This window comes from Lithobates pipiens, unplaced genomic scaffold, assembly GCF_037356315.1.
Source record: "Lithobates pipiens isolate NorthernLeopardFrog02 unplaced genomic scaffold, aLitPip1_a1.2 Scaffold_8, whole genome shotgun sequence".
Lineage (NCBI taxonomy): Eukaryota > Metazoa > Chordata > Amphibia > Anura > Ranidae > Lithobates > Lithobates pipiens.
In genome coordinates, this window is record NW_027507903.1 from 281,040,332 (window position 1) to 281,062,539 (window position 22,208).

Here is a 22,208-nt window from a genome sequence, read left to right on the forward strand (position 1 = left end):
ATGTGATACCCAAAATAAATGAATATTTTTGAGTAACCTTCCACAAATTAGTGTAAATCATATACTCAAAGTGTATCTTAAGTGCTAGCAGTATAAACAATACATAAAGTGTCCTAGTGACAACATTTTATCCATAAAGTGACTCTTTACTGAAAATTGTATCATTGTATGTTGTATATAAAAAAAGTCCTTATCTGAGTGCTCAAATTCTATACAAAAAAGTGTTCCAGTGCACTAAAGTGTTACATGCAAAGTTCTAGGTTGAAAAATTAATGTGAAGACATGCGTTGATACAAAAAAATATAATATCCATTCCAAAAAATAATAATGAGATCCAAAAAAAATGGTGATAGCAAGCGTGTACTTGTGTTCACTGAGGTCCTCCCTCCTTCAGTATACAGTATGCTCTCACCTTAGAGCGTGCGACCTTGCAGTTAAGCTTGGTCAAATCACACATATGAACCACCCCTGGGTTCAGTATCTGTGATGGGATCCTGGGCTGATTGATGACACATTTTTCCACATATATGTATAACAAAGGAAAACTAGATAGTGTGATATCATTTAAAATGACAATGACTTGACATGGGGTTTCAATTTTGAAGCGACGCAACACTAATGCTTCATGTTTTGATAGTGTGAATAGTTGTGCTGTCTATTGTATCTTGTGCATAGGTGTTTCAGGAACATTTTTAATACCTCTCAAACGCCTGCTTTTAATGCCAGTATGAACTTAGCCTTACTGTTTTACTGTAGTAGACTGCAGTGGCGGCTGGTGAAGTTTTTGGATGGGTGGCGCCAGACCCCGCCCATCATGACCCCGCCCATCATTTTGGCCCCTCCCACTTCTCATAAACCGCCCCTTACATAATCTGAAAAAACAATTGGCGTGGGTTGCTCCCTCCGAGAGCATACCAGGCCCTTAGGTCTGGTATGGATTCCAAGGGGAACCCCCTACGCCGAAAAAACGTCGTGGGGGTCCCCCCCAGATCCACACCAGACCCTTATCCGAGCACGCTACCCGGCCGGCCAGGAAAGGGGGTGGGGACGAGCGGGCGCCCCCCCCTCCTGAGCCGTACCAGGCCGCGTGCCCTCAACATGGGGGGGTGCCTTGGGGGAGGGGGGGCGTGCGGCCCCCCCACCCCAAAGCACCTTGTCCCCATGTTGATGAGGACAAGGGCCTCTTCCCGACAACCCTGGCCGTTGGTTGTCGGGGTCTGCGGGCGGGGGGCTTATCGGAATCCGGGAGCCCCCTTTAATAAGGGGGCCCCGGATACCGGCCCCCCACCCTATGTGAATGAGTATGGGGTACAATGTACCCCTACCCATTCACCTGTGAAAAAAATGTACAAAAAAACACAAAACAAAATATTTTATTGCACAGCTCCGGGGGTCTTCCGTCTTCGGGGGTCTTCTCACCGGACTCCTCCGCTATCTTCTTGTAGCTCTTTTGCTAGCGGAGGAGCCCGGCTTTCTTCCTCGCCGCCGGCCTCTTCTTCCGACTTCGGGGGTCTTGTCCCCCTCTTCGGTTCTTCTGCCGGGCCACCGCGCCTTCTTATAGCTCTTTTACAGGCGGTGGCCCGGTCTTCTGTCACCGCCGCCGCCGCCTCCGCCTGTTCTTCTTCTTCTTCTTCTTCTTCTCCAGGAGATGTTGACTCGACGCTCTCTCCGGCCGGAATGCCAGGGACGCGCTGCGCTGCCACTTATATAGGGACAATGGGGCGGTGTCACATGGGTTGATGTCACATGGGTTGGTCACATGGGTTGATGTCACATGGTACGGCTCAGGAGGGGGGGGCCGCCCGCTCGTCCCCACCCCCTTTCCTGGCCGGCTGGGTAGAGTGCTCGGATAAGGGTCTGGTGTGGATCTGGGGGGGACCCCCACGCCGTTTTTTCGGCGTAGGGGGTTCCCCTTGGAACCCATACCAGACCTAAGGGCCTGGTATGCTCTCGGAGGGGGAACCCACGTCAAATTTTTTTTCAGAAATTTGGCGTGGAGTTTCCCCTTCAGAGCTCATTCTCTGATTGGCCACGGCAAAAGTCGCCTGGCCTGGGGAAACCTTTCTGGCTGTGAAAGCTTTTTTTCCATTCATTCAGCTAAATGCATGAACATTCTCAACAAAGTAGAAACTAGAAAGCCTTTATGCGGTGACTCACCTGTCTCACTGTCTTGCAGCTCCGCTCGGGCTGAGGAACGGAGCTGCCGACCTCACTTCCGGGTTTCATGAAGCAGCCGAAAGCCGGAAGTGACCTGCCTGTCTAAGAATGACAATGCTCCTGCCCGTAGAATCACAGTGATTTTACGGGCGGAAGCTAGTCGGCGTTCTGCAGTGCGCCGCAAGGCGGGTTTTTAACCCGCAAATGAAGCGCCATGGATGCAATCTTGTGATTGCATCGACGTGGCGCTTCTCATAGTGCACTGTGACCGGCGCCACAGTACACTATGTTAAATTGTTAAATTACATTTTTTTTTTTTTAAATGTCTTAAAGGGCCCGTTTTTTTTTTTTTTTTTACACCTAGGGGGAGGGGGGGCGGCGCCCGGGCGCCCCCTATGGGCGTGCCGCCACTGGTAGACTGTCAAACAATGACAGAAGAGGAAAAAAACTCTATACCTGAGCTCAGAAGAGATAAATATCTTGTATCATTTTTCCAGATAAAATAATAATATGTAGCTAAAGGGTAGTCTGTGTTTGCCAGGTAAGGTTGTCAGAAGCATGTCCTCTCTGTCACATTTTATTCAAATAGTCAAAAAGAATATAAATGTTTCAAACTTAACAATAACATCATAGTACATTGTTCTAGTAGTCATTTTTTTTTTCCAGTTAACTAAACAAGTGATAAAAGCAGCCTTACGTTCACATGTTGAGCCTTTCTCTTCGTAAGCTGGTATGCATTTACACTCCAGAGCACCCGAACTTGACATTGCACATCGTTTGTTTCCTCTGCAGTTCAGAACAGCACAGTCTGGTAATGCTGAAAATACACAACAAATTAATGCAGTGAAAGTGCTTCAAATATACAAACTATTCTTCTAAAGCACATATGTGCATAAGGCTATTGTCATTTAATCTGGGCAATAGTACTTGCATTGTGAACTTAACATGCACCTTTAGGCCACGTGACTTGTTCAGATATTAAAAGGCAGGCCAATCTCAATCAAGCTTGGTTTTTCCTTTCCTGCCCATTTTATATTATTCCCCCAAGATTAAGGGCAGGTCTGGATAATTGCACAATACATAAACCTGCACACTTGGCCAGGGCAAACTGCATTTATACATTTTTATGCCACAATTATTTTATAGAGTATTCAATTAGCAAGGCCATCTTCAGAAGGACATCAAAGCCCATTCTTTTTTTGTGTACATGCTTGAGACCTGTGCTATCCATTCTTGATCCATCTAAATGTATTTTTTTTTCTTTTACTTCAGATATACACTACTTGGCAGTCACAAGTGAACTTAAAATGGTATGGCAACTGGCAACCAACCATATTTACCATAGATAGCAAGCATTGTTTGACAACAAATTCAGAATATTCCCTGTAATGCATGTTCACTTTACTTTACTAATTCTGTTCTCCCTGACTGCAAGTCCCACCTCCAGGGTTATTTTTAAAGTGGTTTACAAAAGCCCTATATACATCAGTTCACTGAAGTGGACAAAATCAACTGATAACTAACTATCCTCTTAAATATCCAATTCCTTCAAAAGACTTGGGATGTTGGAGCTCAGATCCAAACCTAGGCTGTAGACCAGCTGGTATACACATGGGACTCCAGAAATGCCCACACCAGGATCATACCATTTAGAAACTTCTTGGTAACAAGCATTGTAGGTAGGGGCCATTGAGGCAGCATTCCCTATATTATCTGGGTGCAACCAAAAATATCCTAAGGGACTGGATAAATTATGTTTAAATAGTGTTTCAAAAACTTCTGCACACTAAAAAATTGTGGAAATGCAAAGACACGAAGATAAATAGCCTTTAGAATGAACTTCTTTTTGAGCTTCCTCTGGTATACTGTACATTTCAGAGTGTATTTATAAAAATAAATAAATAAAAATTCATATAACTATTCACCCATTGAAATCGCTTGTAAATTTGTTCTGGGCGAATAGGTCAAAATAGAACATTCTTCGACCATATTCTCTGCAAGTCAAATGTGTTAATGTTTATTGTGGAATATACCACATCGTGACCTCTAGATGTCACTAAAGAGCATATTTATTTAGTGTCATGGTCATCGCCATTTGGAGGCCACAATGTGCTATTTTCTGCATTCAAACATTCAAATTACAGAGAATATAGCTAAAGAACATTCAATGTTGCCCCATTTGCACAGCAGCACATGCAATTTTGGTGGATGAACAACCTAGCAATTTTTTTTTTTTAAATAAATACACCCATTGCTGTCCTTAATGCTACTCAGCAAAGTGAACCAGTTTGGCTGCCGGATTTTGAAGCCAAGTTCCCATTCCCACAGTTTACAGATTTATTTTCTGGGTCTAAATTATTAACATTCCTAAATTAAGAACACTATGTTGCCTATTACCAATTAGAAGAAAGACCTAGACTGGAAATTACATTTGGCAAGCAAATGTAAATTCAAATACTTATTTCAGACATATACGAGACCTGTTGCTCTTTAAACAACATATAGTTCTGTAGCATTACTTACGCTGGTCACATTTAGGCCCCTTATAATTAGAGAAGCACACGCATGAACCGTCTCCATTAATCCCACTGTTGCAAATACCATGCACACAATCACAGACTGTGAAGAAATAATATAGTAGATTAGACGATCACAATTACACACAAATAGCATGAAAAAAATAAGTAAGCAATTGGTTCTGGAAGAATTTCTATTTTCTAGCAATCTTGTATGGTTTACAGAATTCTTAAGAACAAATTCTGCACACTTGCTGTGAATAATGAAGCAGAAATACAACATAATGCAGTGCTGTACAAAATGCATTTCCTCCAGCTTTGAATTGCTTTGCTCAAACATTCAGATTTGTGAGAAGAGGAAAACTGGACTGGGAGACATTTGACTCCTGGGCCAGTAATATTAAATACATTGGACTGGGGGCTCTGCATGAAGATAGTTCACTATTCAAACATGGTATTCAGACCTAGGGTTGCCACCTTTTCTTCAAGCTAAGCCCAAACACTTTAGCGGCCTGGGAGACCTTGGGTACCCAAAGGAGAGTAGTAATGCGGTGCGCATTGCGTGCTGCAGTGAACAGTGGGTGTGGCCAAATTGATCTTTCTGACATCATTGCCGTGCCCCCCAGTGATGCCAAACCTGCCACCAGACAGCAACAGATTTGTGTGTGACTATCTTGGTTACTTGGAGAGTTACGGCCTGGTCTAAATAATGTCTCCCGGTCATAGTCTGCCTGAAGCTCAGACACATGATTCAAAACCCTGACTGTCTTGGTGAATCCCGGACAGATGGCAACCCTATGCAGACCTGAAATCAAAGCGTCTAGCAGAGGGAAATCTTCCAGCACAAACATTACATTCTGATGAAGAAGAGAAGATGCTGATGCTGGGAGATGCAAAAAGATCAACAGTGTTCTTTAGGCCAGTGGTTCTCAACCTCAGTCCTCAAGTATCCCCAACGAGCCATGATTTCAGGTTTTCCTTTACTTTGCACAGCTGCTTTAAATCAATAGCAACAACATGGTATTGATAAAATATCTCTTATCTAAGAGAGGTTCCCAAAATATTGCCTGTTAGGGGTACTTGAGGACTGAGAACCACTACTTTAGGCTGCATTTACACTTTAGTTTTTTGCGAGCGTGCGTAAAAGCATGCAATTATGTGCACATTTATGAAACATGTTTATGTTGCCATGGTTAATGGCATCTCAAATGCAGCAAAAAAGATGTGCATTTGTCATGAAAAAAAAGTGCATCAATCATGGTAAAACGTTTGGTTAAAAAACATACAAAGCTCTACGCTTAAAAAAGGTACATGAGCTATTTTGTCATGTGTAGGGCAGCTCATGTGGCACAAAAACATGCACAAACTTGGCATGACTTTATGCACATTCATAGAAAAGCAAAATGTGAATGCAGTCTTAGGAGCATCAACTTTTCAATACGCTCACCATTCAATGCCAAACCATGGCACACTTTGTGTGGTGGACTTTTAGCCCACAGAAATCTGTCCTTCTCATAAAAGCAAAAGTGTTTATCTACCAAAGTCAAAGGTCCCTAGGCCTCCCCCCGTGTGAGAGCTACGCTCTCTAAAATGGATCCCAAATTTTTGACTCAAGCACTCCAAAGATGGCACTTTGGAATGTGTTATACCGTGCTTTATTTGTAATTATGTACTTGACTGAAAATAATTCTCAGCATAAATAAATATTAATAGCTTCTAGGCTACTTACAGCGGGTAAAATAAGTATTGAACATGTCACCATTTTTCTAGGTAAATATATTTCTAAAGGTGCTATTGACATGAAATTTTCGCCACATGTCTGAAACAACCCATGCAATCCATACATACAAAGAAACCAAAACAAATAAGTTCAGAAATGAAGATATGTGCAATAAAATGGAATGACACAGGGAAAAAGTATTGAACACGCTAACTGAAATGTAATACTTTGTACAAAATCCTTTGTTGGTAATGACAGCTTCAAGACGCCTCCTTTATGGAGAAACTATTCACATGACAAACAGTCTTTAAATCTTGAAGGTTCTGTGGGCCTCTTCTATGAACTCTGGTATTTAGTTCTTTCCATAGATTTTCTGTTGGATTCAAATCGGATGATTGGCTGGGCCATTCTAGCAGCTTTATTTTCTTTCTTTGAAAGCAATGGAGAGTTTCCTTGGCTTTGTGTTTGGGATCATTGTCTTGCTGAAATGTCCACCCTTGTTTTATCTTCATCATCCTGGTAGATGGCAGATTTTTATCACAAATGTCCTGGTAACATTTTCCATTCATCCTTCCTTCAATGATATGAAGTTTACCAGTACCGCATGCTGAAACACAGCCACACACCAAGATGTTCCTACCTTCAAACTTCACTGTTGGTATGGCGTTTTTGGGGTGATGGGCAGTGTCATTTGACCTCCAAACATGGTGTGTATTATGGCATCCAAAGAGTTCAATTTTGGTCTCACCTGACTAGACTATGATTTCCCAGTATTTCACAGGCTTGTCTAAATGTTCTGCAGCAAACTTTAAACTAGCTTCAATGCGTTTTTTCTTCAGCAAGGAGTCTTACGTGGTGAGCGTGCATACAGGCCATGGCAGTTGAGTGCATTACTTATTGTTTTCTTTGAAACAACTTTCTGAAGCTCTCCACAAGTGGTCCTTAGCTTTTAGACAACTGTTATGAGAATTATGTTCACTCCAGAAATCTTGTGAGGAGCACCTGGTCGTGGCTGGTTTATGGTAAAATTATGTTCTTTCCACTTCCAGAATCCTTCTGTAACCAATGCCATCAGCATGGTTTGCAACAATAAGGTTGTGAAGGTCTTGAGAGCGCTTTGCTTTTACCTATTATGAGATGTTTCTTGTGTGACACCTTGGTAATGTGACACCTTTTTATAGGCCATCAGTTGTGACTGAACCATTCTATTTTATTACACATAACTTAATTTTTGAACTTAAAGTAAAACCTTGGTTTGAGAGTAACTTGGTTTGAGGGCATTTTGCAAGACAAGCAACATTTTTAAATAAATGTTGACTTGATATACAAGCGATGTCTTGATATACAAGTAGCGTCATGTCACAACTGAGTATAAAAGAGAAGAGAGGCACCTCTAAGTGTAGCAATATGATTACATTTAATAAAGGTACAACATTTAGCAACATATTACTACACTTAGAGGGGCCTCTCTTCTCTTTTATACTCTGTAGCTCCTGCTGGATTAGCTTCTAATCCCCTTGTGGAGGCTTCCATTTTTATGATTACACAACCTGGTCACATTGGTATAATATTTTTATACAGACTATAAACGGAAGGAATTATGAATAAATTGTTGTGGAACTAATCATTTGAGTTTCCATTATTTCTTATGGGTAAATTCGCTTTGATATACAAGTGCTTTGGATTACAAGCATGTTTCTGGTACAAATGATGCTTGCAGTCCAAGGTTTTACTGTATATGATTTGGTTTTTCTTTGTATGTATGAATGGCATGGGTTGTTACCCACATGTGGTGAAAATGTCATGTCAGTAGCACCTTTAGAAATATATTTACCTAGAAAAATGGTAACGTATTCAATACTAGTTTCATCTGCTGTATTTATATAGATTTCACGTTTCAATTTTCAGTGTCACCTATGATGACGTAACGGTCCAAGTGACAATAAACTATATTCCTAAGAATCTACTGCCATCTTGTGGTGAAATTGTAACATTACACCTAGCATCATAGGTTGCCAGGTTATCAACCCACACACACATACATAATGAGAAACTATAGAAAGCTAATTGTGTATAATAAAAGCATTTAAGGCTAATATTTTACAAATCCTGTTTCTAAGTATACTTTGTGTGTGCATGGGGACAACCATTTTTGCTCATTATATATATATAGTATGCAGCCTATGATTCCCAGGTAATATTAATGACCTAGTCTTTTATCTGCAATCAGTAGGCTGGGATGTTAGTCATATTTTCTGATGTACAGATATACAGCGTATAAAGAGGACATTTACAAGTAAAAGTCATGTAAAAAAATGTTTCCTGTAATAATTATTTAAAATGTTTCCTTTAAAACTGTGTAGTACTGCCTGAGTAACAAAGAAAACTTTTATACCTTATGCACACTGGACGTTTTTGACACTTTTCCTGGCGGGCGTCTGGCATTTTTTTTTCCTCCCGCTATTAGCCCCTGTATGTTAGACTGTACCCATGCATACATAGGTGTTTAGAGGAGTTTAGCGGCAAAACCACCAAAGCCCCCCCCCCCCCAGCCAGTGTGTCCAGGAGAAGCGGCGATTCAGCAGAAAAAACGCTTGATGCGTGTAAACCCGTGCTAACGTATTCATGCTCGTGTCTAGCACTTGAGTGATAATTCATGTTAATGTCCAGATTAAATGATTTTTCTGGCAATTAAATTAATTATTGCTTAAGCTCTTGATGAGCCTAAATGCATTGCACGCGTGTACAAGTTTCAAGCGTTTTTTTGCCAAAATGCTGCTGCCAGGAGAAAAGGAATTTATGAGAGTGGGCAAAAAACATCCAGTGTGCATGAGGTCTTAACAGAGAAAATTGTGAACTGAGGTTTTAAAGGCAAAGCTGTGCCTCGGTCATACCAGATCGGCAGTCCGGACCATACGTGTTATCATCTGCGCAATTCTCACAGTTCGTTCCACCAAATTTTTCCTAAACAAAGTTGAAAAAAAGATGCACATCCTTACTATTGTTTAAACCACGTATTCTAGAATATGGACCTAAATAAAATGCTAATGGTTATTAGTCAGACAATTAATTGTATAATATTGAAAGAAAAAAAAGCCATAAGCACAATCACTTCACTAAGGCAAGCATTCATGTTTTTCTAGGGAATAATCTAACACAGATTTATGCTTGGTACACATGATCAGAAAATCGGATGGAAAAAAAAGATTTCAGAGCGATCGTACGATAATCTAATCATTAGCACAGAGCTTTCAGGAGCCGATCAGGACAGTTCATCCGATATTATTTGATCGGACATGCACAAATGCTTTTTGCCAGATCATACGGTTTTTGTTTAACCAGTACAACTGTCGTTTGAAAATGCATTACAACACATAACATCGCTTCCGAATTTTTATTCTGTTGTACGCATATTTTTGTGACTTTAATAAACTCATCAGATTCGATCTGAGATTGCCATGCAAGAAAAAAATAAAAATAAAATAAAAAACAGATGATCATTCGTCTGATAATCATATTGTGTGTACCGGCCATAATACTTACCTTAAAGCGAAGTTTCACCCAAAAGTGGAACTTCTGCTTTTCTGCTTCCTCCCTCACTCCGGTGCCACATTTGGCACCTTTCAAGGGGGAGGGGGGAATGGGTACCTGTTTTAGACAGGTACCCTTCCCCACTTTCGGGAGACTCCACCATGGTGCCACCCCTCAGAAGTTCGGCCTCCCGCCTCCTTCCTCCGCCAGGCCAGTAAGAAAGCGCTGCGCACTTTGCGTATGTGCAGTAGGGAACTGGCTTCACTGCTGGGTTCCCTTAATACTAATGGTGGTGGCAGCACTCGAGAGCCAATCTGAAAATCGGCTTGGGTGCTGACATCGTGGGAACCCTGGACAGGTAAGTGTCCCAATATTCAAAGTCAGCAGCTACAGTTTTTGTAGCTGCTGACTTTTAATTTTTACATGGGGTGGCGGATCTCCACTTTAAAGCAGCCCTGTTGCTTTTCTTTACACTTTAAAGTGGTTGTAAACCCTTACAAACCACTTTGACCTACAGGTAAGCCTAGATTAAGGCTTACCTGTAGGTCCAAGAAATATCTCCTAAGCCTTCACGGTTTAGGAGATATTTACTAAAAGACAGTCACAGCGGCGTGCAGGTGCACTATCGCCGTTAGCGGCATTCCGCTGCTAACGGCGATATGCCCTCAGTGGCGGCTCCCATGCGCATGCGCGGGAGTGATGTCATCGCTGCTCCAGCGCTGTGAGTGGCCGGAGCAGCGATACCCGGAAGGAAGATGGACACTCCGGACTACAGTGACATCGCTGGCTCCTGTGTCAGGTAAGTGACACATAATGGGCTACTATGCGATGCATTGTAGCCCATTATGCTTTACCTTTGCAGGGAGACAAAGAGGAAGTAAACTCATCAGGGTTTACTTCCTCTTTAAGGTAGCTGCACCTTGTAATGTAAGAGGTTGAATATTTACACTTCCTTTCAACAGCTCTATTTTTCACTCTCTTGCTGAGCTAGCTGAACTGCTGCTATCAAACCCTTGAGGGTGTGTTGGATACTGTGTCCCCTGCTGGGTGCTGTGGTTCTTCCCATTCTGCCCATGTTGGACACCACAAAGAATGGACTCTGGAGAGGTAAGTATTCAATGTTTTCTATAACAGGATGCAGCTGCCTAACAGTTTTTAGAGAAGAACAAGGATTTCTTTAGCCCCACAGTTTTCCTTTTCACCAGTTCCAGGCATGATGACCAATCCCTCAAACCTGATTTTATTCCTTTGACCAGTCTTGCTGCCACACTGTAATCAGTGCAGAACCAGTGTCTACAATATCAGGGTAGGATGTGGCTGATAGGAATGCTCGCTCATATTCCAGCATTGAAGAATGAAATGTAAGGTAAGTATTAATGTGTGATAGATCATTCTCAAGAAAAATGAGCCCCAATCAGCTCAAAACTGTACTCAAAAATGTCATCTAAAACTAAAATTTTTATGAAATCTGCATAACTCCTGCCACTTTAAAGGGGTTGTAAACTTTTACATATACCCAGTGAAGGGACTGCCTTCTGCTACACAGAGATAAAACGTTTGTTGTACCAGTTTGTCTGCAGCCCTCTCTCCTCTACAGCTGATCAAAGTACAGAATTTAGACAACATTTTGCAACTCCAGCAGGCAAGGGGTGTGGAGATCATATGTTGCAAAGCAGAGAGCTGAGTGTAAACTGAGACCTCACCTGAGTGGATGCAATTGTCACCCCTCCCCCCTTACACAGTCTCATAGAGAAACAGGCACAGCTGAGGCTGTCAATCAACTTCTGCGTGCATGGGCAGGGCCGTCTCCTGAGATTGTCTGTTGTCCGCACAGACTGTCAGAAGTGACTCATACAGATAGCAGAGGAATGGCAGAGCAGACTAAAACCACACCAGATGCTTTGGATAGTGGCAAGTACATTCTATAGAAGGATATGTTTTAGTCATTTTTCATTTCAGAGGTTTAAAAACAAATCTTAACGAATAGGTCTTTTGTAGCCCACTTGTTAGAAAGATTATATTATTTAATAAACAAATATGGCAAAAACATTTTCTTCAATAATAAGTAGGTTTTGGTTATTACGGCAATGAAGTAGAAAGTTATAATACTGGCAGTAAGGATATTACACAACACTTACTTGACAAATACAGGTCCCATTGCCGCCCATCCCATCGGAGCATGTACCTCTGTTGCTACAAGGGGATGATGCCCCACCAGGGCACTCTGTAAAATGACAATTAGTAATATCATCTTGGTTACTCAGGTTTAAGAAGATTGTCCTGCTTATTATATTACACATCTTTTGGATAGTGCCCTCATCTAGGGGAACGGATGGTTGTAGGGCAGAAAAACTCACAATCCCAATTGGGCAGCACAGTGGCTATGTGGTTTGCACGTCCGCCTAGCAGCACTAGGGTTGTTGGTTTAAATCCCAACCATGGCACTACCTGCCTGGAGTTTGCATGTTCTCCCCGTGCCTGTTTGGGTTTCCTCCCACACCCCAAAGACATGCTGGTAGGCTAATTGGATCCTATCTAAATTGACCCTAGTTATGTGTATGTATGAATGTGAGTTAGGGACCTTAGATTGTGAATATATATGTGCAAAGTGCTGTGTAAATTAATGGCACTATATAAGTACCTGTAATAAATTCAATTTACTGATACAGTATTTGTTAAATCCTTTATGCAACTAAATTATTAGTGCAGGAAAAAACTTTACACAAGCCTTGCCATGCATACTGATTAAAAGAAGCCTGTGCTAGGAAAAAAATATATCTGCCATTGTTAAATGCCTAAACATGCCAGTTGTCTGCTTTTTGTATCAACTGGGGAAGAGTTACTTTTCTGTTATGTTTCGTTTGTGACCCCCATTGCGGAGATCTTACCTTACTTCCTGTACCTGTGACACCCGTACAAGAAATCGTGGGTGGGGGGTTGTGATTTTTGCTAGGACAGCAAGGCCCAAACAGTAGTAAAGACTTGGATTAAAGTTCTAATGTGCTTCCATTGGAAAGCTTTCCCATCACAGTACAATAACAAACTGGCAGAAATGTTAACCCTTTCTTGCTCTATCCTGGATTTGGGATATTAATATATATTTCCATGGTCAGTTATAGGTGGGTGGTAGTGGACACCTTTTTGTATTACTGTTATATTGGTCAGGCAATGCACTGACACCTTTGCAGCCATTGTGCGATTTGCTAGGTGTTCAGTGTGCCCCTGGACCTTTAAGAAGGGATGGGCTGCCTTCAGTCCACCTTCCCTCCAATCAGAATGCATGTGCTTCCATTGTGGAGTCACTCATAAGCTAGTGATAGGACCACAGATACCAGGGTGATGTGGCGAGGCTCTGTGGCTCATGCATGTATTTGCAAATGCGTGCAGACTAAACTCCTATTTTAACACATACTGTTAGATAGGTTGGTTCGATTGCCAGCTGGCTGGCCGGTGAGTAAGCTTGGATTTTTCCTTGGATTTAGCCTTGACCTTGTTTATAGCATATTTCCATGTAACCAGTGTTAGTACCTGAATTTCACTTAGAAACAGTTCCCAACTGTCCCTTATTTCGAGGGACTGTCCCTGATTTGGAACAAAGTTCCTCTGTCCTTCTTTCCTCCCCAGTTGTCTCTCATTTTAGTTGTATATAAAACACTATTTATCAATCAAAAAGTGTTTCACTGTGTTAAACCTTTTCATCCAATTTCTAAATTGCAGCTTTGTGAATTCCAAGTCAGTATAAAGAAAAAGTAGTGGTAAAAAAGCACTTGTGGGTTTAACCAATCTTTTTTTTTCTTTTTTTGTACAATTCTCCTTTAACCGCTTGCCGACCACCTCATGCCGATATACGGCGGCAGAAGGGCTCGTACAGGCAAACTAACGTACCTGTATGTGGTCCTTTAAGAGATGGCCAGCGGGCGTGCGTGCCGCGGCAATCTCCGTGAATCGGGTGTAAACAAGCATCTCCCCGTTCTGCCTAGTGACACTGTCACTAATCTCTGCTCCCTGCTCCCAGGGACGTGTCACATGCAGTCACGCCCCCTACAGTTAGAAACACTCCCCAGGGCACACTTAACCCATACACTGCCCCCTAGTGGTTAACCCATTCACTGCCAGTGTAATTTAAACAGGAATCAGTGCATTTGTGTAGCACTGATTGCTGTATAAATGACAGTGGTCCCAAAAATGTGTCAAAAATGTCCGATGTGTCCACCATATTGTCGCAGTCATGATAAAAATCACTGAATGCCGCCATTACTAGTAAAAACAAATAATAATAAAATTAATAAAATGCCATAAAAATCCCCTATTTTGTAAACGCTATAACTTTTGCGCAAACCAATCAATAAACCCTTATTGCGATTTTTTTTAACCAAAAATATGTAGAAGAATACGTATTGGTCTAAACTGAGGAAAAAATACTTTTTTTTATGTATTTTTGGGGGATTTTTATTATAGCAAAATGTAAAAAATAATGTGTTTTTTTCAAAGTTTTCGCTCTTTATTTGTTTATAGCGCAAAAAATAAAAACCGCAGGGGTGATCAAATACCACCAAAAGAAAGCTCTATTTGTGGGAAAAAAAGGACGTAAATTTTGTTTGGGAGCCATGTTGCAAATTCTTCCGGAGCTGAAGTGGTTAAGGGGGCGTGGCAGGTGGCGTGTCTTATGCCTACATACTTTTGGCCCACTCGTTCCCAGCACCGCTCGGCAGCGGCAGCTTTCTTACTGTGGGCACCCAAATGTGGCTTCACAGCCGAGCACCCACTCTGCATGCACGAGCGGCGCCGCGCAGTCATCTGGGACCTGTCACATGACGTTAGGTGCCCCGGCACTGAAGGAGGCAGACTACGAGGGACCCCCTAGCAACAGGCATTTAGAGGTGAGTTACATTTTTTTTTTTTACAAATTTGTATTTTTTTTTTTTTTTTGAATTTTCAACATAATTTTTATTTTTTAGGGGAAACACCGCTTTAAGGCATTTTTATACAGTAGAACCTTGGATTAAGAGTAACTTAGTCTGAGAGTGTTTTGCAAGACACCGTCATCAATGTCATCCCTTTCACGGTGCGCTCCATGAGTAGTTTAAGCCTTGCTTTCAGACCACTCTACTGCAGGGTAGTCTTCCTGGTCAGGATTACAGAGTGGCAGTGATGTGGAGGACGGTCTATGTGGACAGCTTTACCCTGAATGCCTGCATACTCAGATGTGCCTCTTTTAATCATTAACCATGTAAGTTGCTAAAAGTTATACCATCTTTAAATGTAACCATATTGCTACACATAGAGGCGCCCCTCTTCTCTTTTATACTCTGTAGCTCCTGCTGAATTTTGCGTCTAATCTCCTTGTGGAGGCTTCCATTTGTGGATGGGCATTTTATTGTTACACAACCCATCACATTGCTATAATCTTTTTATATGGACTATAAACTGAAGGATTTATGAATAAATGGTTGTGGAACGAATCATCTGAGTTTCCATTATTTCTTATGGGGAAATTTGCTTTGATATACAAGTGCTTTTGATTACAAGCATGTTTCTGTAGCGAATTATGCACAGAATCCAAGGTTTTACTGTATTTGCATAACTCCTTATATTTGCCCATTTTTTTTTTTTAATGTTTTAACAGAGTCAGCTGTATAAAGGATGTGTTTTCTAGATAAACTGTATAAATGACTGATTAAAAGTAAAAAAACAAAACAAAAAAAACTGAAATCAGTGCTGACAAGGAAAATAACTGCTGAGCCTTTTGTTACGTTGTATTTGCTGTTTTGACAATAAAGGTGAACATGCTTACACAGTGGGAATGTTTCCATAAGACTAATAGAGCAATGACAGTCATTGTTCTCTTGTGAGTCCCAAGGGGAACAAAGATTTATTTCATAGAGTGCATAACAGTAGAAAGGCAATTGGTAAATGGAAAGCCAGGAAATTCAGCAAAATATTACCATTCACTATTTCTCTCGGTGTAAGGCTCCTTGCACACAGGACGTTCAAAAAAGTATTTCTGGACGTTGGCTCACTGGCAGGAAACTGCTGCTTTAAAAAACGCGTATGTGCCTTTTTGAGCGTCAGCATTTTTGGGTGTTTTTGTAAAATAAAATCAGTTTCAGCTCTACGGTGTAAAAAAACACTGAACACTGATAAAAGTTCAATCATGAGCGTTTATGCGTGTTTTTCAGCATTCAGCATTTTTTTGTGCTCAAAAAAAGTGCTTTTGAACACAATTTCAGGCTCCATGCACACTGGAGCTCATAAACTGCAGTTTATTGGAGTTTGGGCGTTTTTTTTTTTTAAAGCCCATAAACTCCACTCTATTTTAGCCTATGTGTCCATGCACACATGGACGCTTTTTAGCTTTAATGAGCAGTGGAGTTTATGGGCTTTTTTTCTGAACGCCAGAAATTCACGTTCTCAGTGCCGTTTTTCGCTGCCGAAAAAAGCCAAAAAACGCAGATGAATGCGCATAAACGCTCATAAACATGCATTATTAGCGTTCAGCATTCAATTTTTTCAATGCATTGTGGGATTTTTGAAGTGTCCTCTGTGTATTTTTATTAAAAACATCCATAAACGCTAATGCTAAAAAACGCTCATAAACGCTAGTACAAAATGCTATTAAAAGCACGTTTTTCAACCAGTATTTTTCTGCCAGCAATCTGGCGTCCAGAAAAAGCTTTTTTGAGCTTCAGTATGCATGGAGCCTTGGGGCGTTCAGACAACAGCCTATAAACTCCCCTACTGATAAACTTCGAAAAACTTCGAAAAACGTCCTTGTGTGCATGGACACATAGGATAACATAAAGGGGAGTTTAACCACTTTCAGACCGGACCATTTTGCTGGTAAATGACCAGAGGTCTTTTTACACTTTGGCACTGCGCTGCTTTAACTGGTAATTGCGCGGTCATGCAATGTTGTACCCAAACAAAATTTGCGTCCTTTTCTTCCCACAAATAGAGCTTTCTTTTGATGGTATTTGATTGCCTCTGCGATTTTTATTTTTTGCGATATAAACGTAAAAAGACCGCAAATTTTGAAAAAAAATGATATTTTCTACTTTTTGTTATTAGAAAAATCCAATAAACTCAATTTTAGTCATACATTTAGGCCAAAATGTATTCAGCCACATGTCTTTGGTAAAAAAAAAGTCAATAATTGTATATTTATTGGTTTGCGCAAAAGTTGTCACATCTACAAACTAAGGTACGTTTTCTGGAATTTACGCAGCTTTTAGTTTACGACTGCCTATCTCATTTCTTGAGGTGCTAAAATGGCAGGGCAGTACAAAACCCCCCCAAATGACCCCATTTTGGAAAGTAGACCCCCTAAGGAAATTGATAAGAGGCATGTTGAGCCCATTGAATATTTTATTTTTTTGCCTCAAGCGATTGAATAATGACAAAAAAAAATTTTTTTTTTTTTTTTTTTACACAAAGTTGTCACTAAATGATATATTGCTCACACATGCTATGGGCGTATGTGAAATGACACCCCAAAATAAATTCTGCTGCTTCTCCTGAGTACGGGGATACCACATATGTGGGACTTTTTGGGAGCCTAGCCGCGTACGGGGCCCCGAAAACCAAGCACCGCCTTCAGGCTTTCTAAGGGCGTAAATTTTTGAGTTCACTTCTCACTACCTATCACAGTTTTGAAGGCCATAAAATGCCAAGATGGCACAAAACCCCCACAAATGACCCCATTTTAGAAAGTAGACACCCCAAGCTATTTGCTGAGAGGCATGTTGAGTTCATGGAATATTTTATATTTTGCCACAAGTTGCGGGAAAATTACAAACTTTTTTTTTTTTTTTTTTTTTTCACAAAGTTGTCACTAAATGATATATTGCTCACACATGCCATGGGCATATGTGAAATGACACCCCAAAATAAATTCTGCTGCTTCTCCTGAGTACGGGGATACCACATATGTGGGACTTTTTGGGAGCCTAGCCGCGTACGGGGCCCCGAAAACCAAGCACCGCCTTCAGGCTTTCTAAGGGCGTAAATTTTTGAGTTCACTTCTCACTACCTATTACAGTTTTGAAGGCCATAAAATGCCAAGATGGCACAAAACCCCCACAAATGACCCCATTTTAGAAAGTAGACACCCCAAGCTATTTGCTGAGAGGCATGTTGAGTCCATGGAATATTTTATATTTTGCCACAAGTTGCGGGAAAATTACAAACTTTTTTTTTTTTTTTTTTTTTTCACAAAGTTGTCACTAAATGATATATTGCTCACGCATGCCATGGGCATATGTGAAATGACACCCCAAAATAAATTCTGCTGCTTCTCCTGAGTACGGGGATACCACATATGTGGGACTTTTTGGGAGCCTAGCCGCGTACGGGGCCCCGAAAACCAAGCACCGCCTTCAGGCTTTCTAAGGGCGTTACAGTTTTGAAGGCCATAAAATGCCAAGATGGCACAAACCCCCCCCAAATGACCCCATTTTGGAAAGTAGACACCCCTAAATTTAGGGGTACACTAGTGAGACTAGGTAATAAATGGCGGGTACCCTGAAACTATAAAAAAATAACTAACCAACCAGCGTCACCTGTAACAGTTATATGGTGATCACTGGTGAAAGGGTTAACTAGGGGGCAATTAGGGGGCTTTATGCGGTAGTATATGGGGGTCCCTGGCGCTATAAAAAGCTGCGGCGAACCTAAATACCTACCTGCCTAACTAGCGTCACCTGTGACACTAATACAGCGATCAGAAAAACGATCGCTTATTAGGCTGGGTTCACACTGGAGCGATGCGGGAACGCCACGAATGCGCGGCGGGTTCCCGCATCGCATGCCTCCCGGTGGCAGTTCACACTGCCCTATGCGAACTGCTGGGAGTGTCAGTGAAATGTTACTGACACCCCCAGATCAGTTCGCATATCGCAGTGCGATCTGCAAACTCGGATCGCATGGTGTGAACACCCATGCGATCCGATTCTGCTGCGGGCCAAAAAAAGGGTCCCGTGCGAATTTGCGGCGGGTGCGGCGGGTGCGGCGGGTGCGGCGAATGGCTGAACTCGAATCGCACAGAGATCGGATGTGATTTGCACTGCAGTGCGGTGCGAATCACATCCGTTCTCAAACCGCTGCAATGTGAACCCAGCCTTAGTGACACTGGCGACGGGGGGTGATCACGGGGTTAAACCTTTATTGGGGGGGTTAGGGGGGTACCTTAGAACTAAAGGGGGCTAACCCTAACTGCCCTAACAGTTATTAGTCACAAATGACACCCGCCGGGTGATCAGGGGGTTAAACCTTTATTAGGTAATAAATGGCGGGTGCCCTGAAACTATAAAAAAATAACTAACCAACCAGCGTCACCTGTAACAGTTATATGGTGATCACAGGTGAAAGGGTTAACTAGGGGGCAATCAGGGGGCTTTATGCGGTAGTATATGGGGGTCCCTGGCGCTATAAAAAGCTGCGGCGAACCTAAATACCTACCTGCCTAACTAGCGTCACCTGTGACACTAATACGGCGATCAGAAAAATGATCGCTTATTAGGCTGGGTTCACACTGGAGCGATGCGGAAACGCCGCGAATCCGCGGCGGGTTCCCGCATCGCATGCCTCCCGGCGGCAGTTCACACTGCCCTATGCGAACTGCTGGGAGTGTCAGTGAAATGTTACTGACACCCCCAGATCAGTTCGCATATCGCAGTGCGATCTGCAAACTCGGATCGCATGGTGTGAACACCCATGCGATCCGATTCTGCTGCGGGCCAAAAAAAGGGTCCCGTGCGAATTTGCGGCGGGTGCGGCGGGTGTGGCGGGTGCGGCGGGTGCGGCGAATGGCTGAACTCGAATCGCACAGAGATCGGATGTGATTTGCACTGCAGTGCGGTGCGAATCACATTCGTTCTCATAAACCGCTGCAATGTGAACCCAGCCTTAGTGACACTGGCGACGGGGGGTGATCACGGGGTTAAACCTTTATTGGGGGGGGTTAGGGGGGCACATTAGAACTAAAGGGGGCTAACTCTAACTGCCCTAACAGTTATTACAGTCACAAATGACACCAATGCAAAAAAAATAAAAAATAAAAAAAAAAATGACATTGGTGTCACTGTGACTGGGGGGCAGGGGTAATTGGGGGGGTGATCGGGGGGTAAAGGGGGGGTGTGAGTGTGCCTGGCATGTTCTACTGTGTGTGTAGAGTGTTGGTGCAACTCACCGATCCGCTCTCCTCCGTGTCGGAACGAAAAATACCGACACGGAGGAGAGAATACATCACTTCCTCTCCTGTGTTTACATTACAGGAGAGGAAGTGATGTCACCGGGGATTTCCATTCGTCGAGAGCGATCGCGAGGGGGTGGCCATGAATGAATGGCCGCCCCCTCATCCCGGATCGCTCTCGACGGAATGCCGACCGCCGCAGGCACCGGGGGGGGGCCCGATCGGGCCCCCCACCCGCGGGCAGGCAGGGACTTATATATACGCCCATATGCCTGCCCGTGCCATTCTGCCGACGTATATCGTCGTGCGGCGGTCGGCAAGTGATTAAGGGCTGTTGAAAAAAAAATGCCCAAACTCACAAAAATGTGAGTTTATTAGGTGCAGTGTGCATGAGGCCTAAAACCCCTTTCACACTGAGGCGCTTTTTAGGCACTTTCACACTAAAAAAGACCCTGAAAAGCTCACGAAAACCTATTTTCATTAAAATCAATGAATGCTTTCACATTGGGGCAGGGCCAGGCATGTACTGGCCATTGAGACTACAGGGAGTTTCCCGGTGGGCCGATGGCTCAGTGGGCCGGTTTCAGTGACAAAGTAATGGCTGTGCGGCTTTCCCTCAACTTCACGCAGTGATGTGAGAAGGATGAGAAGAAATACATAGGAGAATACGTGAAATAATAAAAGAGGTTAGTGAGGACTCCTTACGTTTTACTACTTATGTTTTTTTGCACAATTACGTATAGTTTTATATACTGTTTTTGTGCTTGTTTGCAAAATTAAAGTGGGATGGTCTGGATGAAGTCCAGGGCCAAATTTTTGTCCCAGTCCAGCCCTGGGCAGGGCTCTGGCAAGGCGGTGAAAAAATGAATTGAAATGAATGAAAAGCTCTTCAAAAGCGCCTAAAAAGTTTCATTACAGAAGAGAGGGGAAAAATTGTGAACAAAGGGGACTGGAGGGTAACCAACCCCCGGGACTTTATCAACGGCACTAAGTATGATCAATCAATATTTAAAATCCATTGTAAATTTTATTCAATGTACAAAAAACATTATTTGAAACAAGTGACTTTCGTCTGTTTTACATATACAGTACAAAATGCGGATATACAGAAATAGGTATATGAGCCTTGAAGACTACATAAGTTACCACATTAGTGTATAATTCAAACTGCATTGTTTCTTTCTACATGTTTCGCTCAGATAGAGCTTCCTCAGGACAATTGCAGCGTATAATATTCTACAAAAGAACAAAATTGTATAAACAAATTGATTGATTTAAAGAAGAAATATAATAAATATGCATAAATAAGTTTTGTACATAGCAAAATCACAAAGGGTACAGAAGGCATTAAACAATATGGGTCAACACATTCTGATCAAATAACTCTAGTGGTGGAGCTCCTTTCCAGACATCTTTGATGGCCGGAAAGGAGCACAACCACCACCCTATACGTAGAACATAAGGACATAAATTTACAAGTCAGTATAAAATACCATATTAGTTATTCAAGCCGGGGGACACATTAACCCTTTATTTGGGTGGCGTCCCACATACTCATAATTATAATGTATGAGCGAATATCATTCTCCTCTAAAGAGAATGATAACAGAATTGAACTGTGAACCATTGAGAAAGAGAAAAAAAAAAAAAAAAGGGGATGACATTCTAAATATACAGATATTGTGCATGAAAAAGGTTATAAAAGAGAAATATCCAAAAAAATTGTATATAATAATGTAAAATAGAAAAACAAGGCAAAACACAGCCTCTTACCCCATAGGTCTGATAAATTAAAGTGCTTTGGAGTCGTGGCAGTTTGTCTGATTATTAAAATACAGACCAGTTGTCTTATTTTATTCTGTCATCAAATGAGCGGATCACGGTGAGGGCATCATTAGGGATCTCCCAATCAACCCCTCTAGGGATCTGCAGAAGCACAAGAAATAAATATGTAATGGGCCAGTTCGAATAAAACATCAAATTGGCCCAATCAATGCTCCAAACATACCTGGTGGAAACCTGATGGTATTTATAAATAGAGTAGAACCAGTTCAACAAGCCCAATATCAGCAATCACCCTGTATTGTCAGACATG

At 42.1% G+C, this 22,208-nt stretch overlaps 1 protein-coding gene across 1 annotated transcript in view; it reads right to left on the bottom strand.

Annotated features, from left to right (window-relative positions):
• Nucleotides 1-22,208, bottom strand: part of STAB2 (stabilin 2) — a 234,665-nt gene that overhangs the window by 156,015 nt on the left and 56,442 nt on the right. The window contains exons 4-7 of the mRNA XM_077472148.1: nucleotides 12,063-12,148; nucleotides 9,288-9,357; nucleotides 4,681-4,776; nucleotides 2,855-2,974 (exon numbers count right to left, since the gene is read on the bottom strand). Coding sequence (XP_077328274.1) covers nucleotides 2,855-2,974; nucleotides 4,681-4,776; nucleotides 9,288-9,357; nucleotides 12,063-12,148 — 372 coding nt within the window. The remainder of the gene's footprint in view (nucleotides 1-2,854; nucleotides 2,975-4,680; nucleotides 4,777-9,287; nucleotides 9,358-12,062; nucleotides 12,149-22,208) is intronic.